General features: G+C 41.2%; 1 protein-coding gene across 2 annotated transcripts in view; it reads left to right on the forward strand.

Annotated features, from left to right (window-relative positions):
- Positions 1-23,032, forward strand: part of dpy19l3 (dpy-19 like C-mannosyltransferase 3) — a 106,068-nt gene extending 83,036 nt beyond the window's left edge. For both annotated transcript variants that reach the window (XM_078544400.1, XM_078544401.1), the window contains 4 exons: positions 6,155-6,237; positions 9,407-9,539; positions 17,985-18,143; positions 21,199-23,032. In XM_078544400.1, the coding sequence (XP_078400526.1) occupies positions 6,155-6,237; positions 9,407-9,539; positions 17,985-18,143; positions 21,199-21,372 (549 nt within the window). In that variant the 3' untranslated portion in view covers positions 21,373-23,032. The remainder of the gene's footprint in view (positions 1-6,154; positions 6,238-9,406; positions 9,540-17,984; positions 18,144-21,198) is intronic.
- Positions 23,033-24,059: the final 1,027 nt, after the last annotated feature.

Consider the following 24,059-nt stretch of genomic DNA (forward strand, 5'->3'; position numbering starts at 1 on the left):
TGAGGAACTCGATGGATCTTGTGGCAGGGCAGGCAGGAAGTCACCCGCCTTGCTGTTACCTCATTGGGTTGCAGGTCCTGGCACCATACTTAAAGGGCACCCGGACAGACATTTACTCATTACAGGCCAGGAGCTTCACACTACTTCTACAGAATCCTTGCAGCCACAGCTTGTACTGGAGAAGTTGGCAGACGTGAGAAACCACATCCCAGGACATACGAGAGCACATCCAGCATTGACTTTCACTCATCTCTGGATAAGAGCACTGCAGTATTCCATGTTTTCCAGCCTCATCACCTTATAAGTGCCCTGCTGCCTCTTGCTGATCAAGCCCTTGCTTCTCCTGATCTTGTACCACCCTGTGATGGGCTCTCCTCCTCATCTGGAAAAGAGCCATTACCAAGGCAGGGTTGCCTGCAGCTTGCATCATCGATGCTTCAGTGGATTTGTGAGCAAATTGAAGTGATACATTAAATGAGCATGTCCTTTACAGATTTCCCTCCATCTCAAAGCCAGCAGGCAAGTGCTATAGGCCGTTCACCTCGTCTCCTTTTAGATATGGCATCCCCACCCCACTCCTTCCATGTAAAGGACATCCTGGAAAATTAGAAATAGGTGTTCTTTCCCTTCATACATGAATGTGTATGGAGACATTGCTCTTTGACCAGGGTAATGAGAGCCATGAGCAAGAGGCCTCAGGCGGACACTTTTCTGCTTGCTTCCATGACCCTCGAAACTCTGTAGGGAGAAAATTCCCTTGGCAGTATGTAAAGACTAACTGCGTGATCCTTTGTCAGCCATGACCAATCACCCTCCACCAGCCATGCCCTTTCAAGGCATTCCACCCAGCACATCCCACTCCCCCTCTGACTGTGACTGTTCCCTCCTATCACCAGTTCCTTGAGTTCTCACACCAGGACTTTGCCTTCGACACCACCGATCTCACCCTCTAAAATACTCCCCACCCCTCCTCCTTTCCTGGACACACTTACCCCACCTTTCCCTGAACATTCTCCACCCCACTCCACTTCCCCACACATGCCCCCTTCCCCGGTCACTCTCCCCACCCTTCCCCCGTAAGCCTGCGTCCCCATCCCGCCTTCGCTCCACCCTTCCACCCCCCCTCCCACTTCTAGCCTTTGCCTGCCTCCTTTGTCCAGCCTCAGTGTTTGTTAACAGCACTCAATATGAGTGATGTTTTGCAAGGTCCCCAAGAAGGAGAAAGCAACATCTACAGACCTTAAAGTCATGAAGAGGTGAAGCCCACCTGGTGCATTCCACTTGTATATGCAATCATAAAACTGAATGTTCTAAATTTTCGCTGGTGGGGAACTTTATCTTGAAGGGGAGCTTAATTCCAGCAAGGTGGCCTTTTAATGAAGACACCTGAAATGCAAATGTGTGCAAACGGAGTTCCCGACATTGTTTGTCAAGAAGCTCGACCCACCTTTAACCCGCCCTGAAAGTCAGGAGAACAGAATTCCAACAGTTTATCACGCCATTGGGAAACAATTTGGTGGAAGGCAAAAAAATCTAAGTGACCCCACCCACCACGATTCCCACCGCTGGCGGGAGCAGGAGGCTCCGCTCCGGCCAACTTTTGCAGACGTTTTTATTACTATTCTTGCACATACTTTTGTGAGGAAAACCTTATAAAACTATTACAATAGCAATATCCCTTAAGTCAGGTGAAACTTAGTTATCAGGGCTAGTCACTGTTAGAGGTAGAGGCCTTGTGAGTCTCCAACCTGGATACAAATCTTTGAAAATCCAGCTGATATGTTGTCTCACACAATCCAGATAGTGGCGAAAACAAATCTGCTTCACTAAGACTCTTCAGAGTTAGCATATGCTCACTGCTTAACTGACTTTGGTGGCCTTGTTTTTCCAATGTGGAAAATCAGTCCAGAGGTTAAAAAGGAGGATTAATCATACTTGGAAAAAAAGAGTTGTACCCATCTACTGAACAACAAATTTAATTCAGAGTACCTGTGTCTCAATACAGTAGATCCTTACATTCCTCTTCTATAGCAATCTGTTTCCTCCCTTTCCCGGATAGATGCCACAAGTCTGAAGGTCAGCAGCAAGATGGTGAGTTAGGGACCGGAGAGGCTGCTCCAAAATGGCGTTGATCATGCGGGTCACACAGCACCTAAGTTAGACCGGCAGGAAACTCCTCCCCGTACTGCTGCCTGCCAGTTCTCTCCCGTGGAGCAGCTATTCGTGGCCATTTTTGAGCAGCCAATGTTTCCTCATAACTCAACCATTCTATGTTTAGAAATTAGCCTTGTACCTTTTTCTGGACACCTTCAAAAATCTCAGAGCAGAAATAACAAAAACGACAAGGTGGTAGCCTACTAGCTGCCTGTTGAGCCACGCTCTACGTTTAAAATAACTGCAGGCAGCTCACAAGCCATGGTTTGGCCACTGCTGTTATGTGTTATCTCTTTTCCTCCCCACTACCTTTTTTCTATCTTCAACATGTTACAAAGCCTTACTTATTTTTCACTTTCCAGTTTTGATGAAGGACGCACACCTGAATTGTTATATTTTATCTTTACAGATGCTGATGGACCTGCTGTCTATTTTCTGTTTTTACTTAAGAATTGCAGGGGTTTTTTTAAGCTTGTTTGTCTTTTTCAGTTTGGACTAATTTTTACTCATTCATGGGATGAGAATGTCACTGTCAATGCCAGAATTATTGCCTATCCCCAACTGCCCTTCAGACGGCAATGTGCTGCCATCTTAAACCACTGCTGTTCATGTGGTGTATTCTTATTTGACTTTTCTTTGATACAACTGAGCAGCTTCCTTGGCCATATCAGAGGGCTGTTAAGAGTCAACCACATTACTGTGGGTCTGGAGTCACACGTAGGCCAGACTGGGTAAGAACGCCAGGTTTCCTTCCCAGAAGGACATCAGTAAACCGGATGGGTTTTTACAACAATTGGATAGTTGCAAAATCATGATTACTGAGATTGGTTTTTCATTAAAAAAATTTAATCCACTGTGGTGGGTTTACTGGTCCAGTAACATTAACACTGTGCTACTGTTCCTGCATGATTGTTACTCAAAATTATTGCTCTATGGGACATTTTTGAGAAATATATCAATTTTTACTTCTTAGTTTTCTTATTTTCATATCCATTCTTTTAATCCCATTGATAATGTTACATGACTCATTTCAAAGCAATGCACACATTGTAAAACATTTTTTTAATATTAGTGAGTTACAGTTTCTGCAAATGTCAAAGCTAAGACTGAGGTAATATGAAAATATTCATTGGCGATATGAAGATGAAATTGCATTCATTTGCAATTTCGTAACTATCGAACTTGGAGCTTGTGTGCATATACCATAGATTTCTGAATAAGATAATGAAAGTACTTTGTAAATGATTATCTTTTCTCTCTTGAGTTATGGAGGTCATTTTGCATACTGTACCTTTCCTGGCCAGAGGGTGCTGATTTCAACCCACTCTACCCAACAGAAACAGGGCAGCTGAATAGTTAAAATTGCCTCCTTAAACTAATATAGGCCTCTTCTCGCTCCATTCCCATCTACCATCCCCATCTCAGCTAATGGACGGGATTTTCTGCACCCGCCCGCTGCCAGGATCTTCTGCTCCCGCCGCCAGCCAATGGACTTCTGGCTGGGGCGCTGCCTCACCCACGGCGAGTCCCGCCCGCTATAGGGCCAGAAAATCCCAGCCACTCTTTTTCTTTTAGGCTGGCGGAAAGCTTCAGCTTTCTTTGGCAATGAGCATCATTTGCAAATGGGGCTTCAATGTGTCGCTATGTCCCCACTTTACAAGTCCAGTGGCATGGTGGTTATTTCACTGAGCTGGCAATCTAGAAGCCTGAACTAATGAGCCAGTGACATGAGTTCAAATCTCACCATGACAGCTGGGCAAGTTAAGTTCAGTTAATTGCATAAATCTAGAATAAAAAGCTAGTATCAGTTACGGTATTTGTAACTACTAGATTGTCAAAAAACCCATCTGATTCACTAATGGCCTTTAGGAAAGGAAATCTGCCTCCTTACCTGTTCTGGCCTACATGTGACTCCAGCCCCATAGCAATGTGATTGATCGTTAGCTGTTCTCTGAATTGGCCTAATAAAACACTCCGTTTTGTTCAAGAAAGTAGCTTACCCACCACCTTCTCAAGGATAATTAAGGATGGGCAGTAAACAAAGGTCTTTCCAGTGACACTCTCATCCCATGAAGAACAATTACTGTAAAAAAAAATCTGCCAGGGAAGAGGTAAAGGCCCAAAAACATGAGTTTTATTATCTTTATCTGGCCTGCTAACCAGGTTTTGTCCCATCTACTTTCCCACTATGATATTCTGTTGAAACCATGCCTCATAACCAGAATGCCACCAGTGGCCACCTGATCTGCCTGTAGGCAGCCAACCAGCTGCCTATTTATATAAGATAAAAGCAAAATACTGCGGATGCTGGAAATCTGAAAGAAAAAAAAAAAATAGCTGGAAAAACTCAGCAGGTCTGACAGCATCTGCAGAGAGGAACACAGTTGACGTTTCGAGTCCGTACGGACTCAAAACGTCAACTGTGTTCCTCTCCACAGATGCTGTCAGCTGCCTATTTATACTGGTTTAATTGGGCAGGTGACCGATGGGATGTAAATGAGTCCCGGGTTTTAAAATAGCTCTCATGTCAAAGCCATGCCATCAAGAAGGTTTGACCATAGCCTGCTCAAGCTCTGACCCCACCCTCAAATAAACCCAGGTAAAATCCTCCCAGCCCACCTCTCCTGCTGGTGCATCTGTTTGTATTTCTGTCTTATGAGATATTCTACATATGTAAATTTTAATCATATTGGTAGTTTTGTATTTTGCTGTGGCAGAGAACGTAAGTGGGCAGAAGGCAAAAGATGTCAGAATGTCATGAGCTGTAATCTGTTGAGACATTAATATCTGTGAGAAGAGATCACATGAAGAGTGCTTTCTCAGATGTCCCTGCATTTCCTCATCAATATGTTTATCTCATCGGACTAAAAAGATTTTGTTTGTGCTGTTCTGCAGACGAAGCTAAGTGAGCTCTAGTTTCAGTAACTGCATATGATTATGTTTTATGAGGCGTATTTATCAGCTGTTGGTTGCTGTTTGCACTGAGTGTCTTCAGGGGAATATTTTATGGTGTCAAACAGAAGTAATGCTGATTCAGGTGTAGAACTTAACAAGCAGAGTAACAGTTCCAAACGTATGTTAATTGTTGTCAAAAACAATATCCCACTCCTGATCCATTCTTTGTGTGACTATAGGGATAGCATAAGCGTGTTTTGCTCAATTTTAGTTCTGAAATGGATTAAATGTTATAATTTTTCTTAATGGGAAAATAAATTGCATAATTTACACCATCAATCTTACAAACAGTAAAATTTATATATGGATCACACTGTTTGAACATGTAATTTTTAATTTTTTAACCTTCATGTGTAGAGTTTCTTAATGAACCAAAGTTCACCTTTTGGTTTGTGTAAAGGCTTATTGAGTATATTGTGGTTATAATTGTTTTAATGTGTAATTATGCAGTCGATGCCTACCTTCAAACTGTTGTTAGTGTTGATTTGTTCATCTGCAGTTTCAGGTCTGTTTTATCTAAGTAAATTGTAAGTATGTTAACGAGTGATCTACTACAACCTTATGACACTGCATTTTCTGAATTAAATTTGTTATATTACCTTATATTAAGTGGGATTTTCTTATTTCTTATTTATATAGTGTGTATATATGTATGTGTGTGGTAAAAGTACTTAAAAGAATTCACACCCATCAGAAAAGCTATGTTACCAATGTAGTGCACTCAAATGAAATCAACTGAAGAGAAATTTGTGTTTGGGTTTTCCCACATTGTAAATGGGTGCTGGGCCATTGATGCAGCAGCCAGTAGAGGCAATGTTTATGAATACATTGCAGTGGTTTGTTTCACCTTGATCAAGCATCAGCCCTCTAACAACCCTTATCCCTGTGAGCTTGTCAGTTAGTGGCATTCCCAGAGGCCACCTTTGGTTACCACATCTGCTTTTTTTCAGCTGGAGTTCTAGGATACCTGACCTCAGGCTAGTAAGGTGCAAAATGTGAACAGAAACATTATATTTGTTCAACATTTGGTCTCTTGTTGTTGTAGTTCTGGCCAAAGATAATGACTGAACTTTCAGATCTGAGGGAATTTTATGATCCGGATACAGTTGAATTAATGAACTGGATCAAGTAAGTTAAATAATTTTCTACCTATAAAATGGCATTTGAATTTTTAACTTTAAAATTGTGAAAAAAGTTCTTATCCATAACAATCAGAACTTGTGTTTTTTGCTTTTAAATTTGTGCTTTTACAGTATATTGGTTTGAATTTTCCAGATTAAGACAACAGTCCATGAAATACTGTCTAGAAGTAGCAGACACTGTAGCTAGCGGTGCGGTGTACTCCACTGCAGCTTTAGGAAAATCTGAGAATTTTTGTGCAGTGATATGAGTCAACTGTGTTTTGTTATGAATATGAGATTTTGTTTTGGACTCTCTCTTTAATTCGCAGTAAAATAGAGTAATGAAGAGAATCATGTGATTTGCTATAAATTCTGCCTGACGACAAGCTAGTGTGGCTTGCTTACCATGGAGACAGGGGCCCAGGTTGAGACTTACTGAGAGTAAGGTGCAAAATGTTCACACCTGCAAAAAGAGGCAGGAGCAGCTGGCCTGACTGTGGGCAGACTCTATGTCTGAGTTTTTGGACAGGAAGAGAGAGATGTCACAGAGACAAAAGGCTACAGTTGGTTTGGTCAGCAGAGAGGAGGAGGCTGTGCTCCTCTGTGAGCTACCAGGCAGAATGAGGGAGGGAGAACAGTCTCTGGTAAAAGAGACAAATCTCATAGCACTCTAAAGACTCTGGAAGATTTGCCTTGGTGAGGCCAGGAGGATAAATCACCGGAACAAACCTTACTGCTGGTGGTCAGTTTGGGAATTCTCCCAAAACTGAGGGAAGCGCCTTTCGACAATCACTCAAGATTATGATTCAGCGAAATGGGGAGAAGTGAACCCATTGGAGCTGAGAGTGACTGTCAGCTGTTTCCTATAAAGACTGCAATCCAATGGAAAGCATGTTGCAATGTATATCTATGCAGCAAAGAATTATCATCACGTTAGGTCATTAATGAGGGTTATTGTTTCCGTAGCTTAGAGTATTAGTTACCTACCAAGAAATGTTTAGTTGACTTTTAGTTTATTTGTTACAGTAAAAGTCTTAAAACTTGAAATCTTGTTGTGCAATTTCTTTAAATTGGTCACCGGGAATTCAAATCACTTGCTTAAAGTTATTGGTCTCTACAAGAATTGTACCGATTTGTTGTCAGGATTAGCAATTTCTACCATCAGTTGAGTTTGCAGACTTATGGCCAGACTTAAAAGTTGTCCTGGAGACTAGAGGGTTGCCAATAGAGGACATACGAGAAGGGACAAAGGGATAAACAGGGTAGTTTGTCAGCCTAACATGCTTCAGTACTGGGTAAGCTTCAAGAATATAAAATTAGTACTCAATTGGAAAGATATGGGTTTATTAAGAACAGCCAGCACCAATTTGTAAAACACTTAACTTTGACAACATTTGTATTTCATTCAGAAAACCTATGGAGTATATTAACTAAGGAAAAGTGCATATTGTGTTTATGAATTTTCAAAGATGTCTGATGAAATTCCATTTAGCAAGCTTGTTGATAAAAGGAGGATGCATGATATTAGAGGGAACATGGCAGTAATGAAACCAAAGTTGAGTAAAGACAAAAACAGAATTAAGTTTATTGGACGGTACCTCATTATCTTAGAGAGAGTATAGAAGAGTTTTATGAAGGTAATACATGGGATAGGAAGCTTTACTTATTAAGTTGTTTTCTTATTGTTACACTCTACTTCTGGAGAATAGCACAAAGTAATTTGCAATCTGAAGGGCCATGATGTGAACATGCTTCTATGGCTGTAAGAATCATTGTATCAGCCAATAGGATGGTTGCACCTATACAACGGGAGGGTTCCACAGCCTCACGAGGATGGAGGGCCACCGACAACTACCCAACATGAATGTATGTCTGGATATTGACCCAGAATTCAGAGCCACTTACTAGTGCAGAATATGAACGATGCATCTTCTCAGGTGGAAATGCTATCATTCACCCAGTTATCAGGTGCAAAAGAAGAACTGGACTCATTGCTAGAACAAAGAAGATTGAGATAAGATAGAGGTGTTCTAAGTTATGGTAGGATTTGATAGGTAAATAAGGAGAAATATTTTCACTGTTGTCAGTAACTAGAAAGAATACATTTAAACATTTGAACAAACAAAGGGTCATGAGTAAATTAAGGATATTTCTGGAAAAAGAGACATGTCAAAGCTTTTTGTCTTGCACTCATCAGGACACTTGGCAAGAATACCAATATAAGGGGAAAACGGCAATTTATACTGTATGTGAAAAGAGTGCTGATTATTTGCCAAGTGGACTCTAGTAGAGGCATTGCCATGGAGAATGCACCACTGTTGGTGACTAACAGTTAACTGCCAAGCATTGTTGAAATTTAAACCAGGCAGCTTGACCCTGATTGGTCAAGGCATTTGCCCTGAGGAATGAGTCAGTGAATGGTTGTCACTTATTTTGTTTAGCTGAAACAGGTGCAATGTGTGTACATGTTCTTTATACTTGCAAGGAACAGCAATCCTGACTTCCCAAAATGTGTCCACCATCTACAAGGCACAAGTCAGGAGTGTGATGGAATATTCTCCCCTTGCTTGGGTGAGTGCAGCCCCAACAACACTCAAGAAGCTTGATACCATCCAGGCAAAGCAACCCGCTTGATTGGCACTCCTTCCACAAACATTCACTCCCTCCACCATCAATTCACGATGGCTGTAGTGTGCATCATCTACAAGATGTACTGCAGGAACTCACCCAGGCTTCTTCAACAGCACCATTCAAACCCACGACTGCTACCATCTAGAAGGACAAGGCAGCAGACATTTGGGAACACCACCAGCTGGAAGTTCCCCTCCAAGCCACTCACCATCCTGACTTAGAAATATATCGCCGTTCCTCCACAGTTGCTGCGTCAAAATCCTTTAATTCTGTCCCTAACAGCACTGTGGGTGTGCTTACACCACATGGACTGCAACGGTTCAAGAAGGCAGCTCACCACCACCTTCTCAAGGGCAATTAGGGATGGGCAATAAATGCTGGCCTAGCCAACGACGCCCACATCCCCTGAATTAATTTTAAAAAGGATCTTAACTTAATTATGCTGTTCATTTTTAAATAAAGCTAGCAAAGAATATTGACTTATAAAGAAACCTGTTTATCAGTGTTCAGTATATTGTTGGATGTTTTCCTTTCTTTCCCCAAAGGTCAAAAACTTCTAAAAATGCAGTGTTTGCTGGAAGTATGCAACTATTAGCAGGGGTCAAGTTGTGTACTGGGAGAACCATAACTAATCACCCTCATTATGAAGACAAAAAGTTAAGAGAAAGAACAAAACAGGTACATATCTCACAGACAATGGATTAGATTGTATCCTCATAACAACAGAGGGTTTAATTCCTGAAGTGGTTTCTGTTTCCTTATTTCAAATCCATTTTTTGGCCTCTGCTGTAATCTAAACTGATTTAGGCTATGGGTGAGCCTGTATGTATACTGGAATAGCTATTTTGATTTCATTAGGAGCCTCTGTTTGGAACTAATCTATTGCCAACTTAGAGATGCCTGATTTTGGAATAATTATTACCTATAACTTGGGCCCCTGCTGCTTGGGAAAAAATGCAGATTGAAATAACGTGTGAATGCCCTTGAATCCAAAAAATATTATGCAAATTTGAGAATATCTCCTAAAAGATGAGTGAAGAACTGTCCACTTTTAATCAGAATTGTCACTGCAGTCTCAGCAATGGTGTAAATGAAATTTTCTAACTATACCCACTAGAACTATGAAAAATAGACAACAGTGCAAAAATAGTTTATTTTCCTTCCTAGTGTCTAGAATGGGCAGTTTGAACGTTATAGTAATACGGTGAAGTAGTGGTTACACATCTGTCACTAATGATGTAAGTAATTTGAAATAGTGAGGATGATTTTCAACTACCGCACCTCCTCAACATTTTGAAATGGTAGACAAACAAAGGCTGCTCTTGCACTGCCCAGTGATGCCCTGTAAATGGACATCTGGCATTACAGATATCTGGCCACCCATGAGGCCTGCACTTGTTCAGGACTGCTTTTGAAATTCCCAAGTCCAAATGGGTGGAGTGGTACTCATTGTGCCTGGTTGAGTGACCTCACCAGTGGTGCTGAAAGGAATTGCAAGAAGCCACCGCAAAAATAACCTGGAATATTTTGGGGCGAAATTTTTATGGGTCCAGGAGGAGCAGCAACAGCATTATAGTGGCTTGCTACCAATTGCTGGGTAAGCTCCCTTGCCCCAATGCACCTCCAATATTTTTTAATGCATAGCTCGATCAGCTTGTTCACGGAGCCACTATATTTTCAGTCCCTGGTTTGGCAAGCTGCATACAAGCACTCAGAGTGCACTTGGGAGCCCAATAACTGTATTGTAATGAGGTTCAATTCTGAAACTGGTTCCAGCGTCCTGCTGAAAGGTTTAGCTGAGTGCAGCAGATGTAATACTGACTTTGTGCCCATTTTGGGTGTATGTTTAAAATTTCCCCCAAAGGGTTTGGTGCACTGCACAGTATAATGGCTTGGTAGAGATTTTTCCAATGTAGCATTTGGCATCACTGAATACGTATTAAATACATATGGTGACTAAAGTAGGATGAGGAATGCCCAGTGAATTTACTTGCATTTCTCAAAGGTATTTGATGAAGTTTTACATCTGGACTTTTAACAAAAATGTATATGGAATAAGTGATAAATTAACCAGACAAAAAATCATATTGGCACCAGAAATCAGGTGATGATAAGAGGCCTAAGAGATAACGGGAGCAATTTTCCAGTCCCACCGGCAGAGGGAATCATGGCGGGCGGGAGCACATAATTTGGGGGGAGGCAAGAAATCTGTTTCCCGATGGCAGGGTGAACTATTGGAAAGTTGTTCTCCCAACTTTCAAGGCGGTTCAAAGCGGGTCGAGCTTCCCGACAAACAATGTCGGGCACTACATTTGCATGCAATAGCATCTCATGCATGCTCATTAAAAGGCCACCTGACCAGAATTAAGATCGCCCTCCAAATTAAGTTCCCCACCAGCGAGAATTTAGAACGTTTAGTTTTACAACCATATATAAGTGGCGTGCACCTGGAGAGCCTTACTTCTTCCACAACTTTGAGGTCCATAGATGTTGCTTTCTCCTTCTTGGGGACTTCACATAACTTCACTCGAGTGTTGTTAGCAAACACTGCACCAAGGCTGGACGCGAAAGACAGGCAAATGCTGGAAGCGGGGTAAGGTGGAGCAAAAGCTGGACAGGGGAGACAAGCTTATGGTGGAAGGCTGTGGAGAATGTCCGGGGAAAGGGGGGGAAGGGAGAGTGTCTGGGGTAGGGGGGACAGAGAGTTTCTTGAGATGGGGGGGTGGAGGAATGTCTGGGGAAGGGGTGGGGTGCGGGCCACAAGTGTCTTAGAAGGTGGAGTCAGTGGGGTCAATGGTGGGTTCCTTGGGTAGGAATTCAGGGTATTGGTGACAGGAAGAAATAGTCACAGTTGTTAATAGTATGTTAATTTTATTGTTGATACCCAAGTGAAGAGCATTGTTAAGTACTTTGATCACTATTAACTATTTGATAAATAGGGGACAAGCAGTCCTGTACAACTGTTGGCTACGATGGTTCATGGACTCCCAGGCCGCCTGTATTTTCTGTGGCCTTGAGGAGTCTGTGTTCCATGCTTACACAGAGTTCACAAGATTGCAGCCCCTCTTTAGTTTTTTGAAGGGGCTGCTCCTCAAGTTCTGGTTGCACTTCAGCCCCATGCTCCTGATCTTTGGCCACCCAGTGCAGAGGGGGTGCAGGCAAGGAGGAGGACCTCCTTGTAAGCCTGCTCCTGGACTTGACCAAGCTGGCCATTAACAGGTTCAGGCAGCGGGCGGTCAAGGGGGTCATCCGGCCCAACTATCTGCCCCTCTTCCGCAGCTACATTTGTGGCCGGGTGCCCTTGGAGAGGGAGCACGCATCCACTGGCACATGTGAGGGCTTCCACAAGCAGTAGGCAGGAGCTGGAGTTCGTCATTGGCCCCCAAAACAACGACATTTTGATTTCAGTAGATAAGTTTCCTTTGTAGTTTAGTTTCTGTTACAGTGCCGTTTAAAAGGCATTTTCTTTAATTTGATTTGTTAATTTGCTCATTTGCTTTAGGTTCATACCCAAAAGAGTATAAATAGGGGACAACCAGTCCCGTGCAATAGAGATTAAAATGGTTTACGGACCCCCAGGCCACCTGTATTTCTGCAGCCTTGAGGAGTTCGTGTTTCATGTCTGTATAGATTGCCAGAAGTTGCATCCCTTTTCGACTGTTTGAAGGGACTGCTCCTCAAATTTTGGTTGCACCTCAGCCCCATGCTCCTGATCTCTAGTCACCCAGTGTAGATGGATGCTCCTTGTAAGCCTGCTCCTGGGCCTGGCTAGGGTGGCCATTAACAGGTCCAAGCAGTGGGCAGTCAAGATGGTCATTCAGCCTGACTGTCTGCCCCTCTTCTGCAGCTACATTCACATCTGGGTGTCCCTGGAGAGGGGGCACGCAGTGTCCACTGGTAAACTTGAGGTCTGCCATGACTGGTGGGTCATGCAGGGGCTAGAGTTCATCTTCAGCCCCAGGAATGACATTTTAATTTAATTACATAAGTTTCCTCTAAAGTTGTGTTTTTGTTACAGTGCCCCTTCAGGGGCTGACATCCCTTTTATTATTTTATTGATTTGTGTTTTCTTTCAAAAGAGCATATAAATAGGGGGCAGCTGGGACATATGGGGTTGGAAAGAGAGGTATGAGACTGAATAAAGTTAAGAAGTTCTCTTGGTAAAGAAAAGCTCTAGATTTTGACTTCAAACAGATTCTATTAACAACAGTCAGAGGGGTCATTGGGATGTGGTAGGGTGGCACGTCCTGGATGAGAGTCTGGTAGGTGAAGGTCTCATTGGGTGGGTCACAGAAGGGGACAAGACAAGTGGCTCGAATAACGGGCGGAGGTAGGGTCAGGGTGGCATGGGAATGGTAAAGGGCATTGGCTCTGAGGGGCGGAAAGGCATCTGGAGATGGATCCAGGGTGATGCGGAGAGGTTCAAGTGTGACAGAGGGGAGAGGAATGGTGATATTGGGTGAGTCTGTGGTGATGGGGGCAAATTGATGGGTGACAGGGAGGGTAGTAGGTGGTGGAGCGAGTTTGAAAGGTAATGCGCACCATTTTGCCAAACTGACCTTGGCCACACAGTTAGTCAGTGAGATTCCTCACTGGGAGGAGTGTCTTTTCAGGTGGATGAAGTTCAAGATCAGCACAAGCAGCTGACCAAAGGGACACTCTAATAATTATGAGGCAACTGGATGTAAAGATGCTCACTTGTGTTCTCTCTGTGATGAAGCCTGCATTGCAGCAGGTTTGTTCCTGATTCATGGGTCTCATAACATAGACATCCTAGCAAGGTGTGGAGCTGCTGTTCATTCTGTGTGATTTGCCATCCGCTGCAGTCAGAGGCAGGGATGAAGGAAGGTGGAATGCCTCCAAGGGGCACAGCTGGTGAAGGGCAGCCAACTCACAACTCCAAACCTCCATCCTCCCAGGTGAATGGTCATGGCTGATGAGGGCTCTTACGGTTAGTCTTTCTATGCTGCCAAGGCAATGGTCTCCTATAGAGTTTTGAGGGTAGTGGAGGCAAGCATAAAAGTGCCCACGTGAGGCTTCTTGCACATAGCTCCTATCACCCTGGTCAAAGAGCAATGTCTCCTTATACTTATGTATGAATGGGAGGAAAACCCATTTCTGGTCTTCCAGGATGTCCTTTACCTGGAAGGGGTGGGGTGGGGATGCCATGACTAGACAGAAGCCAGGTGAAGGACTTAGCACTTGCCTACTGGCTTTGAAATGGAGGGAAACCTATAATGGACATGCTCACTTTAATGTATTACTTCAATTCATTCTCACATCCACTGAGGCATCCCTGCATTGGTAATAGCTCACTTCCAGATGAGGAGAAGGAGGGCCCGTCACCGGTTAACACAGAGCCATGAGGAGCAAGGGCCTGAACAGCAAGAGGCAGCAGGGCCTCTATAAGGTCAAAATCCTGGATAACATGGATCACTGCAACAGTGAGCATTGGCCCAACCATTGGCATATTGCCAGTAATACTCTTATCTAGAAATGAACGAACGGCAATGATGCCCTTGTATGTCCTGGGATGTGGTTGCTCACACTCACTCTGTGAGTTTCTCCAATATGAGTAGCAACTGTAAGGACTCTGGAGAAGTAGTGCAGAGCTCCTGGCCTGCAATGAATGAATGTCCGTCCGATGCCCTTTAAATATGGTCCCAGGATCTTCAACCCCATGAGTTAAGTGTGGGATGGACGACTTCCCGCCCACCCTGCCACAAGATCCATCGAGCTCCTCGCTGATGCATAATTAATGAGCTGAAAAGTAGGAGGTTCCACTTGTTCGCCCACCCCACCGCTCAATGGGAATCACACCAACTTTCCTGCCCGCCTCCAGACTTAGTCTCCTGAATGGAAAATTCTGCCAAGTGGCAAATGATATTCTGCAAAGGTCTATGCTGGAACACTTTCTGATTACACTATTGATAAACCATTGATAACTGGAGATAAGTTCTGGTAAGGTTATAACATTGGTTTTTGATGCTTAGCTGTGTAGCTAGTTCTGTAATGTTGGGCAAATTGACAGCTTTCAGGTTAAATTAAGTGGATGGACTAAAAAAACAGTAGACGGAATGTACTGTGGTTAAATGTAAGGAAATGTGAAATATTTGTACATGTGGATGACATGCACTTTGGCAAAGGTAGAAAATGGATAAAGATTTGCATATGGTTGCTTGCTGAAAGTATCTGGTTAATTAAAGCATAGAAACAGAAAATAGAAGCAGGAGTAGGTCATTCGGCCCTTCGAGCCTTTTCCGCCATTCAGTATGATCATGGCTGATCCTCTATCTCAAGCCATACTCCCGCTCTCTCCCCATTCCCCTTGATGCCTTTAGAATCTAGAAATCTATCTACTTCTTTCTTAAATATATTCAGTGACTTGGCCTCCACAGCCCTCTGCGGTAGAGAATTCCACAGGTTCACCACCTTCTGAGTGAAGAGGTTTCTCCTCATCTCAGTCCTAAATGGCCTACCCCGTATCCTAAGATTATGACCCCTTATTCTAGACCCCCAAGCCAGAGGAAACATCATCTCTATCCAGTCTGTCCAGCCCTGTCAGAATTTTATACATTTCAATGAGATCCCCTCTCATTCTTCGAAACTCCGGTGAATACAAGCCTAGTCGGCCCAATTTTTCCTCATACAACAATCCTGCCATCCCAGGAATCAGTCTGGTGAACCTTTGCTGCACACCCTCTATGGCAAGTATATATTTTCTTAGGTAAGGAGGCCAAAACCGCACACAATACTCCAGGTGTGGTCTCACTAAGGCCCTGTACAGATGCAGTAAGACATCCTTGCTCCTGCACTCAAGCCCTCTTGCAACGAAGGCCAACATACCATTTGCCTTCTTAACTACTTGCTGCACCGGCATACTTGCTTTCAGTGATTGGTGTACAAGGACACCCAGGTCCCTTGGTACATCAACATTTCCCAATCTACAACTATTTAAATAATACTCTGCATTATTAATAAATAAGGCAAACAAGATATTGGAGGTCGTGCACCTCAAAGTTATTCAATTTTAAGCAAGGAAATGTTATCTCCCTTATATACCCACTGTTGTCAATCCTAAAATATTGGATGATCTTTCTGTGCTGTGTGTACCTTGAAAGAACAACATTCGGAGAAGAGCAGATATCTTGGAGGGTTGGGAAGCAAGATAAGATTACAGAGATCAGGAGGGCCAATGCCATGGAAGGATTTGAAAGCAAGGATGAGAATTTTAAATCAAGGCATTGCTTAACCCAGAGCCAGTGTATTTCAGTGAGCACAGGAGTGACATGAACTTGACTTGGCACAATTTAAGATGCAGGCAGCAGGGTTTTCAATTAATTCAAGTTTACGAATGTAGAAAATGGGAGACCAGCCAGGAGTGTGATGGAATACTCAAGACCAGAGATAGCAAAGTCTGGTTCATAGACTCATGGATGTTCCAGCACAGAAGGAGGCCATTTGGCCCATCATGTTCACGTCAGTCAACAAAGATCTGACTACACTGATCCCATTTTCCAGTACTTGGCCCATAGCCCGGGAGGCTATGGCAACACGAGTGAATATCTAAATACTTCTGAAATGTTACGAGAGCTTCTAACTCAACCACCCTTTCAGGCAGTGAGTTCCAGACTCCCACTGCCCTCTGGGTGAAAAAATTTCTCTTCAACTCCCCCCTTAGCCTTCTACCTCTTACCTTAAATCTATGCCCCCTGGTTATTGACCTCTCTACTAATGGAAAAAGTGCCTTCCTATCCACCCTATCTATGCTTCTCATAATCTTATACATCTCTATCAGATCCCCTCTCAACCTTCATTCAACCTCAGACAGTTGCCAGGGAGAGAGATGGAGTTACTGGCTAGGGAACAGAGTTTGTGGCGGGGACAGAAGATAATAGCTTCAGTCCTCCCAATGTTTAGATGGAGGAGATTTTTGCTCATACAGTACTGGATGTCAGACAAGGAACCTAACAACTTAGAATCAGTGGAGGGGTTGAGGGAGGTGCTGGTGACATAGAGGCGCAGCTAAGTGTTATCAACGTACATTTGGAAACTGACACTGTATTTTTGGATGATGTCTCAGAGGCAGCATTTAGATGAGATAGTGGAAGCTGGTGAAACATAGATCCTTAGGAGATGCTGCTTAAGAAGGGTAACAGTGTGTGAGCGAGGTAGAGAAGTTATTGCAGGTAATTCTCTGGCTACAACTGGATAAATAAGAATGGATCCAGGCGAGTGCAGTCCCACCCAGCTGTACTCCAGCGGAGAGAATGAGGATGACATGATCAACCATATTAAAGGTTGAGAAGGAAGAAGGATTGTTTACCTTTGTCGCAGTTACATAGGATGTCTTTTGTAAGAGCTGTTTCGGTACTGTGGCAGGGGAAGAAATCGGATTGGAAGCATTCAAAAAAGGAGTTCCAAGAAAGATGTTCACAGATTGGGGAGGCAACAGTACGTTTAAGGACTTTAAAGAGGAAAGGGAGATTCTAAATGGGCAGTAGTTTGCAAAGACTAATGGGTCAATGGTTGTTTTTTTTTGATGGGATGATGATAGCAGATTTGAAAGAGAGAAGGATCAACAGTTTCAAAGGAAAGGGTTCGCAGGAGGAGGAGGTGGGTCTCATGGACATGATAAACTTGGAGAGGGCATGAGGGTTGATTGTCTAGTTCCTCTTCTAAGTTGTGAGTTCAGAACTAGAAGAGGCGGAAACCTTGGAGAAATTGGCCCGATAGGTTAGACGAAGTGAGGGAAGCAATAGAAGTAACTGAGCAGATCATCTCAATCTTAGTGACAAATATGTCCATGAGCTCCTAGCAATTGTTGTTGGAGGTGAGGGTGGAGGAGATGGGATAGGGGTTTAAGAAGATGGTTTGCAGAAGAAAAAAGAAAAAGGTTATCTTATTCAGGTATGAATATGTGATTAGTGTTTTGGAATCACCTCAAATAATCATGTGGGTATTTAAGTTTATTCAGTTCTTTCAGCAGATTAAGTAAGACAGGAAGAATCCCTGATAGTATATACTGAGTACAGTTAGTTGGAAGTAGCCAAATTGCCTTAAATAATTTTGTATTTTAAGTTTCAGTTGAGTTGATACTGCTTGTGTCGTCCTTCTCTAAAGATCTATCAGATTTACTCCAGGAATTCCCCAGAAGAGGTGTACAGTATCCTAAGATTGTATGGAACAGACTACATTCTCCTCGAGGATAGTATTTGTTATGAAAGAAGGCACAACAGAGGCTGTCGTCTGAGAGACCTGCTTGATATCGCAAATGGTCATGTAAGTAGCATTTGTTCAGTTTTGCCAGCTAAAAGGCCCTTTTCAAAAATTTTACATGATTTGATATTTTTCAGTTAGTAGCTTTAAATAATATCTAGCAAATCCTACTTGATAACTCAATGAAACACATTAAGGATAATTTCACATTATGGTGGTAGATCAGCTTGTCATTCCAGGCAATGCCTGGGATTTTCTACTTCAAATCTCCAAGGCTGGGTTTCTGGCCTGGAGCCTGAAGTATACAAGTAATTGACCTCACAATTTGAAGTGGCAACATTAACTGGATTTGCACACTCAGTACTTGAGCTGTGCTTTAAAGAGACAGTTCAAATTAACAGTTAATTACCACAACCATGTCAAGACTTTAAACTGTTTGGCACATAGATTGCAATTATTAGCAAATTTCATATTGTATGTTTCAAGAGGTAGTTTCTTCTGAAATACTCCAAACAGTGATTGCCCTCTTTTATCAGTGTTTTGTTCTTCCTATTGCCAGGCCAGTTATCTATTTATCCAGCTAATTTGTCATTAAGGATTAATGTTCAGTGAATTGAAGTCCACACTTCTGGTTTCCTGAAAATCGAAATAAATTGTATCAGGTAGATTCTCACCATCCATTAGTTCATTATCCCCCCTGAACTTGTTGATAACACGAGAGCCGGTTTAATAGCCTGAGAATATAAGGACCACAGTCAGTTGATCATCATTGAAGGTGACAGGACAGGTTGAGAGAACAGTTAATAAAGCATTAAAGCTTTATAAATAGTGGCATAGCGTACAAAAGCAAGGAATTTATGTTAAACCTGTATATGATACTGGTTTGGCCTCAACTGGAGTATTGCATCCAGTTCTAGGCACCAAACTTTAGGAAGGATGTGAAGGCGTTAGAGAGGGTGGAGAAAAGATTCACAAGAATCGTTCCAGGGATGAGGAACCTGGAGAAGCTGAGACTGTCCTCCTCGGAGAAGAGAAGTTTGAGAGGAGATTTGATAGCGGTATTTAAAATCATGAGGGGTCTGGACAGAGTAGTTAGGAAGAAACTGTTCCATTAGTGGAAGGATTAAGAACAAGAGGCACAGATTAAAGATAATTAGCAAAAGAAGAAATGGTGACATGAGGTAGAACTTGTTAATGCAGTGAGTGGTTAGGGTCTGGAATGCAGTGCCTGAGAGTGTGCTGGAGATAAGTTCAGTTGAGGCATTCAAAAGGGAATTGGATCATTATCTGAAAACGAAAAATGTGACAAGCTACAGGGAAAAGGCACGGGAATGCCACTAGATGAATTGCTCCTCCAGAAGCCCAGCAGGGACACGACAAGCCAAATGGCCTCCTTCTGTGCTGTAACCATTCTATAGTACCAGTGTGCTGACTGTTTGCAGTTTTTTTAAGAAAGCAAGATGAAGAGCTAAAATCCAATAAGTACAGGATACTACTAAGATTGTGAAGAATAGGACAGAAAATGAAATGTCAATTAATTACGCCAAACTTGGGTTGTAAATATTTGTAGACTGCAGAGAGAAAGACCAAGAGCAGTCTGCGTTTCTGAGCTCCCAGGAAAGAATATTGAAGTGCATTGTATGAAGGTTCGACCTCAAAGAGCTGGAGTTCTGTCTGTGATCGAAGCAGATAGAGTATCAGTAAATTTTTAAAAACTAATAGGAAGTGGAAGATGTTCATTGCACGTGAGAGAAATTTGTCTTTCAAACAAGTGAAAGATTTTATTTTGCCTATCTAAGAGCATGGAAATCAAAGTTTAGTGATGTACCCATTTTACTGAAAAATGAATGGGAATTGTATGCTTTAAGAATGTGCAAACTGAAGAAAGCTGACAAATGTAGAATGAAATTATCAGCAAAATAGAGGAATAGTAGCACTAGAAAAAGGAAGCCATGAGTTGATGGAAGAAGAGCCAGGGGGGTGACCCATGAACTAGATTACATGTAAAGGAAGCCCATGTAATGGTAACTTAATTAGAAGTTCATGGTGTGAAGATGTCCAAGGCAAATAAATGACGAAAATGTCCTAAAAGCAAATTTTTAAAGGTGAATAATGTAGGCATTATGGTCAAGTTGAGAGCCCAGACAACCAATGATAACTTGGACCAGAACTTTCAAGTTGATGGATCATTTCAGAGTTAATTGCAGCTTTTATAAACTTGGAAAGTACCAATGTAATGACAAAATAATAACTGGAAAGGCTCATAGGGATTCCATGAACACATGCAAATTTCTAAAGAGAAGGAAAGATGGTTTGGGATTAAAAAACTGAATAGATGGCAAAGGACAGGCCAAGTTTGGGATGCACAATTTGAGCACATACTCATCATTCATAGTATGGAACATCCAACAGACATTGCAGTGATAAAAGTAAAGGTTAATTGTAAAACAGAACAGAATAGAAGGATTACTTTCCCGGATGATTGAAATTAAAATTATAGAAGGTGAACCAAAAAGATCAGTTTACTCTATACAAGAGCTGGTATTTGAACCATTAAGTCAGAAGAGGGTGGAATAGACGATTCAAAAAAGTTTTGAGAAATAGTCTTAATAAGTGACTACTGGGGGATAGGGAGGACTATAGATAAATAACCACAAAGTTCATGTTCCACATTTCTTTCTTATATAGCCATACTTGTAGTACAAGCAGTGTCCATAGAATCTTAAGCAACACATAGCTGAACACGTTGTCTTTATGGATATGGTAATGTGTTTGATGTATCTTTCTTCTTCCTTGAAAAATAAATTCATTCAACTTATCCGTAGTTAGTAACAGAACTGCCCCTAAATGAAATTACAACATACGGACCGACCATACTTTAATTTCAGGTACTGGAGAAACTTGATTTAGGCAAACTGTTTATATAGTAATGAGACTTTAGGATCATGTGTAATAAGTAATTGTACAAGACTTGGTTCTGACTAGACTATCTTGAATAATCACTATCAACCTTATGTGAACATTAAGAATGTTTATTTTGAAGGTGTTTTATATTTTTGTGCTGTGAAAATATATGTTTTTGGGAATATGACTTTAACTGTAATTATACACTTTGCAGGTGATGGATGGTCCTGGAGCAAATGATCCTGATTTGAAGCCTTCTCCTTATCCACGCTTTTGTGATGAAATCAAATCGAGTAAACCTCCCTATACCATTTATTTCTCTCGTGTGTTTAAAAACAAAACATTCCATGTTTACAAACTAAAGAAAAAGAGGGATGTACCTTATTAGAAGTACGTTTCCACAACTATTCACTATTACATTGCAAAAAATAGGTGTTGGTTTTAACAGTACAAAATACAAAGCTATATTTATGAAAAAGTCTAGTCTTGTATTTGGGATTGAAAGCTTTGTTCCTGCTGAATACCAGACTTAGTTATCATAGCTCATGTTTCAATCCAAAATGTAATACCCAGTTAAAGTCCTATCTCATTTAAATGTTTTACTAGTTCAAGCGGTGTACTTTTCTTTTACACTTCTATACATTTCACTTAATTTGTTGAAACAAGATTTTTACTTAACACATACAAACTGATTTTTTCCATATCATATCCTAGAAATTGAATGTTTATAGATCAATCATCACCCCATAATTTATTTTAATCGAAATTTCTTTTGGTCATTCTGTCTTAGAACTCATGGCAGGATTTATTTGAATTGCTAATACAGACTGCCATTGGAGACACAGTTCTTACAGTATTAATTTTTTTTTAAGAGATTATCTGCATAATCACATACTTATATGCATCGTGTGACTTATGTAATACGATACAGTTTTATTTTGCTTTCATTTATGTTACCGTTCATATAGAACAAACTATGCTTTCAGTTAGAGGCTGTGATTAGCAGATTATTGATACTATAAATTATCTTAAAATTACAAGTAACATGTTGACACCTCTACTTAAATAGTGCCAAATTAGATGATTAGATTTATTGGGTAGTATTACAGTGAATGAAATATTTTTATTATGGTGCTGTTCCACCGTTCTGGGCCTTTTTGTGCATTTTGAAATTACTGAATTAATGGACCACTTCAACTAACAATTGAGGGAAATTTTAGCCTACAGAGCTATGTCTCATAACAGTTTACACAAATGTGTCTATACATTGGCAAGTCTCTGAACTGGTGGCTGAAGGTCATTGTGTTGCCCATTTCAGTGAAACACAGTGTTGCATTCAAGTTTTATTTGGACTGAATGTAAAATTGAGAAGATTTTCTGGATACAGTAATTGTAGTCTTTTGCATGATTAATATTTTTGCATGTAACTGAATACAGGCAATAACTAAGAATAACACTACTGAAATGTGGATGTACAATGTTGCTAGTGCTGCTGGAAGCTATAGCGGTGACTAGTTTTTTTCACTTTTGTGTCTTCTGCCATTCCTCATAATCAACCAGTTAAGCCCTGATCCTATGCTGTCCTTTTCCATCACGAGGGCAGAATAACCCAGTGTATTATTCTGTTGATGTTGTATCTCTATTAGCACAAGACAAGTCACACACTGAATATTACTGGGCTTAAAACCCTCTTTATCTAGTCAAGAGTCTGTCCCTTTAAGGTTATAGATATTATGTTGCAATAACACTTAAAATATTCCAATTGGCACTTGGCTCTTTGTACTGAAAAAATTACAATTAGTATTTTTTATTAAAATAGTGGTAGATTTTTGTTACTAGAAACAAATTGACTTTCTATGGCAACATTGCAATTTAACAATGCTACAAGTATCACTACTGAATTTTGCATTTTTAAAAATGTTTAATTCCTATATCCACTTTGTACAGCAGATATATAGATTTCAAAATGGACCTTCTGTGGGTTCAGCTGTTTCATTCCATTACGTTGTTTGGCAGAATTTTTAGGAAATAAACCATCATTCAATTAATATATTCATATGGATGTTGTCATTTGTTCACAAAATGTAGCTTTTATTACAAATACTTTAATCAGTTTTCTAAAATTAAAATTGTAAAGTAGTCAAACATGAAATTTCTTGGATTTTGTATTCCTTTTAACTGAATCTTTAGACATCATTCACAGAGACACACCTCTGTGCCCAGAGTTCCAGTCTCATTGCTGTCATGTGGAAATATTGATGAAGTAAGTGAATTAAATATAAGCCATTTTTACAAAGCCTGTGTATTAAGAAAGCTTACATCACAGAATTGGAGGCTATTCGGCTTGTCACATCTGTACCAGCTCTCCGAATTAGCAATTCACCAAGTACCATTCTCCCACATTCTCACTGTAAACCTGTGCATTCTTCCTTTTCAGATAACAGTCCAATTTCCTTTTGAATGCCTCGATTGAACCTGCCTCCACCACACTCTCAGGCAGCACATTCCATTTCTTAGCCATTTGCTGTATGAAAAATTTCTCCTCATGTCACCATTGCTTTTTTTGCCAATTACCTTAAATCTATGCACTTTCGTTCTTGATCCTTCCACCAGTGGGAACAGTTTTTCCCTATCCATTCTGCCCTGACTCCTCATGATTTTGAATACCTCTGTCAAATCTCAGCTTTCTCTTCTCCAAGGAAAATGGTTCCAACTTCTCCAATCTATCTATGTAACTTCATACCATTGGTGTTAATTTTGCCAGCAGATCTCCCAGTGAGTCAACTATTGCAGATAATTTTATTTGTGTTTATAATAATTGTTTACCCTGACAGGCCAGAGTTATGACCTTCCAAGGTTTTCCTTTTTGAGGAAAAATTGTTTCTGCTGTAAGTATGCATGTAGATTATAGTGTTGTATGTTCATTGTCATTATTTAATGAACTTGCTCTAATATTAGATCAAGATCTTATCCGATGTTCTATTATTTATCTAGGCTCTCCTAGAGATAGATCTATGGAATCTTAAAGATAATTGAAAGACCAGGGTATTCCTTTTGTTATCCTGGCCATATTAC

Source organism: Cetorhinus maximus, chromosome 6, assembly GCF_964194155.1.
Source record: "Cetorhinus maximus chromosome 6, sCetMax3.hap1.1, whole genome shotgun sequence".
In the NCBI taxonomy this organism is placed as follows: Eukaryota; Metazoa; Chordata; class Chondrichthyes; order Lamniformes; family Cetorhinidae; genus Cetorhinus; species Cetorhinus maximus.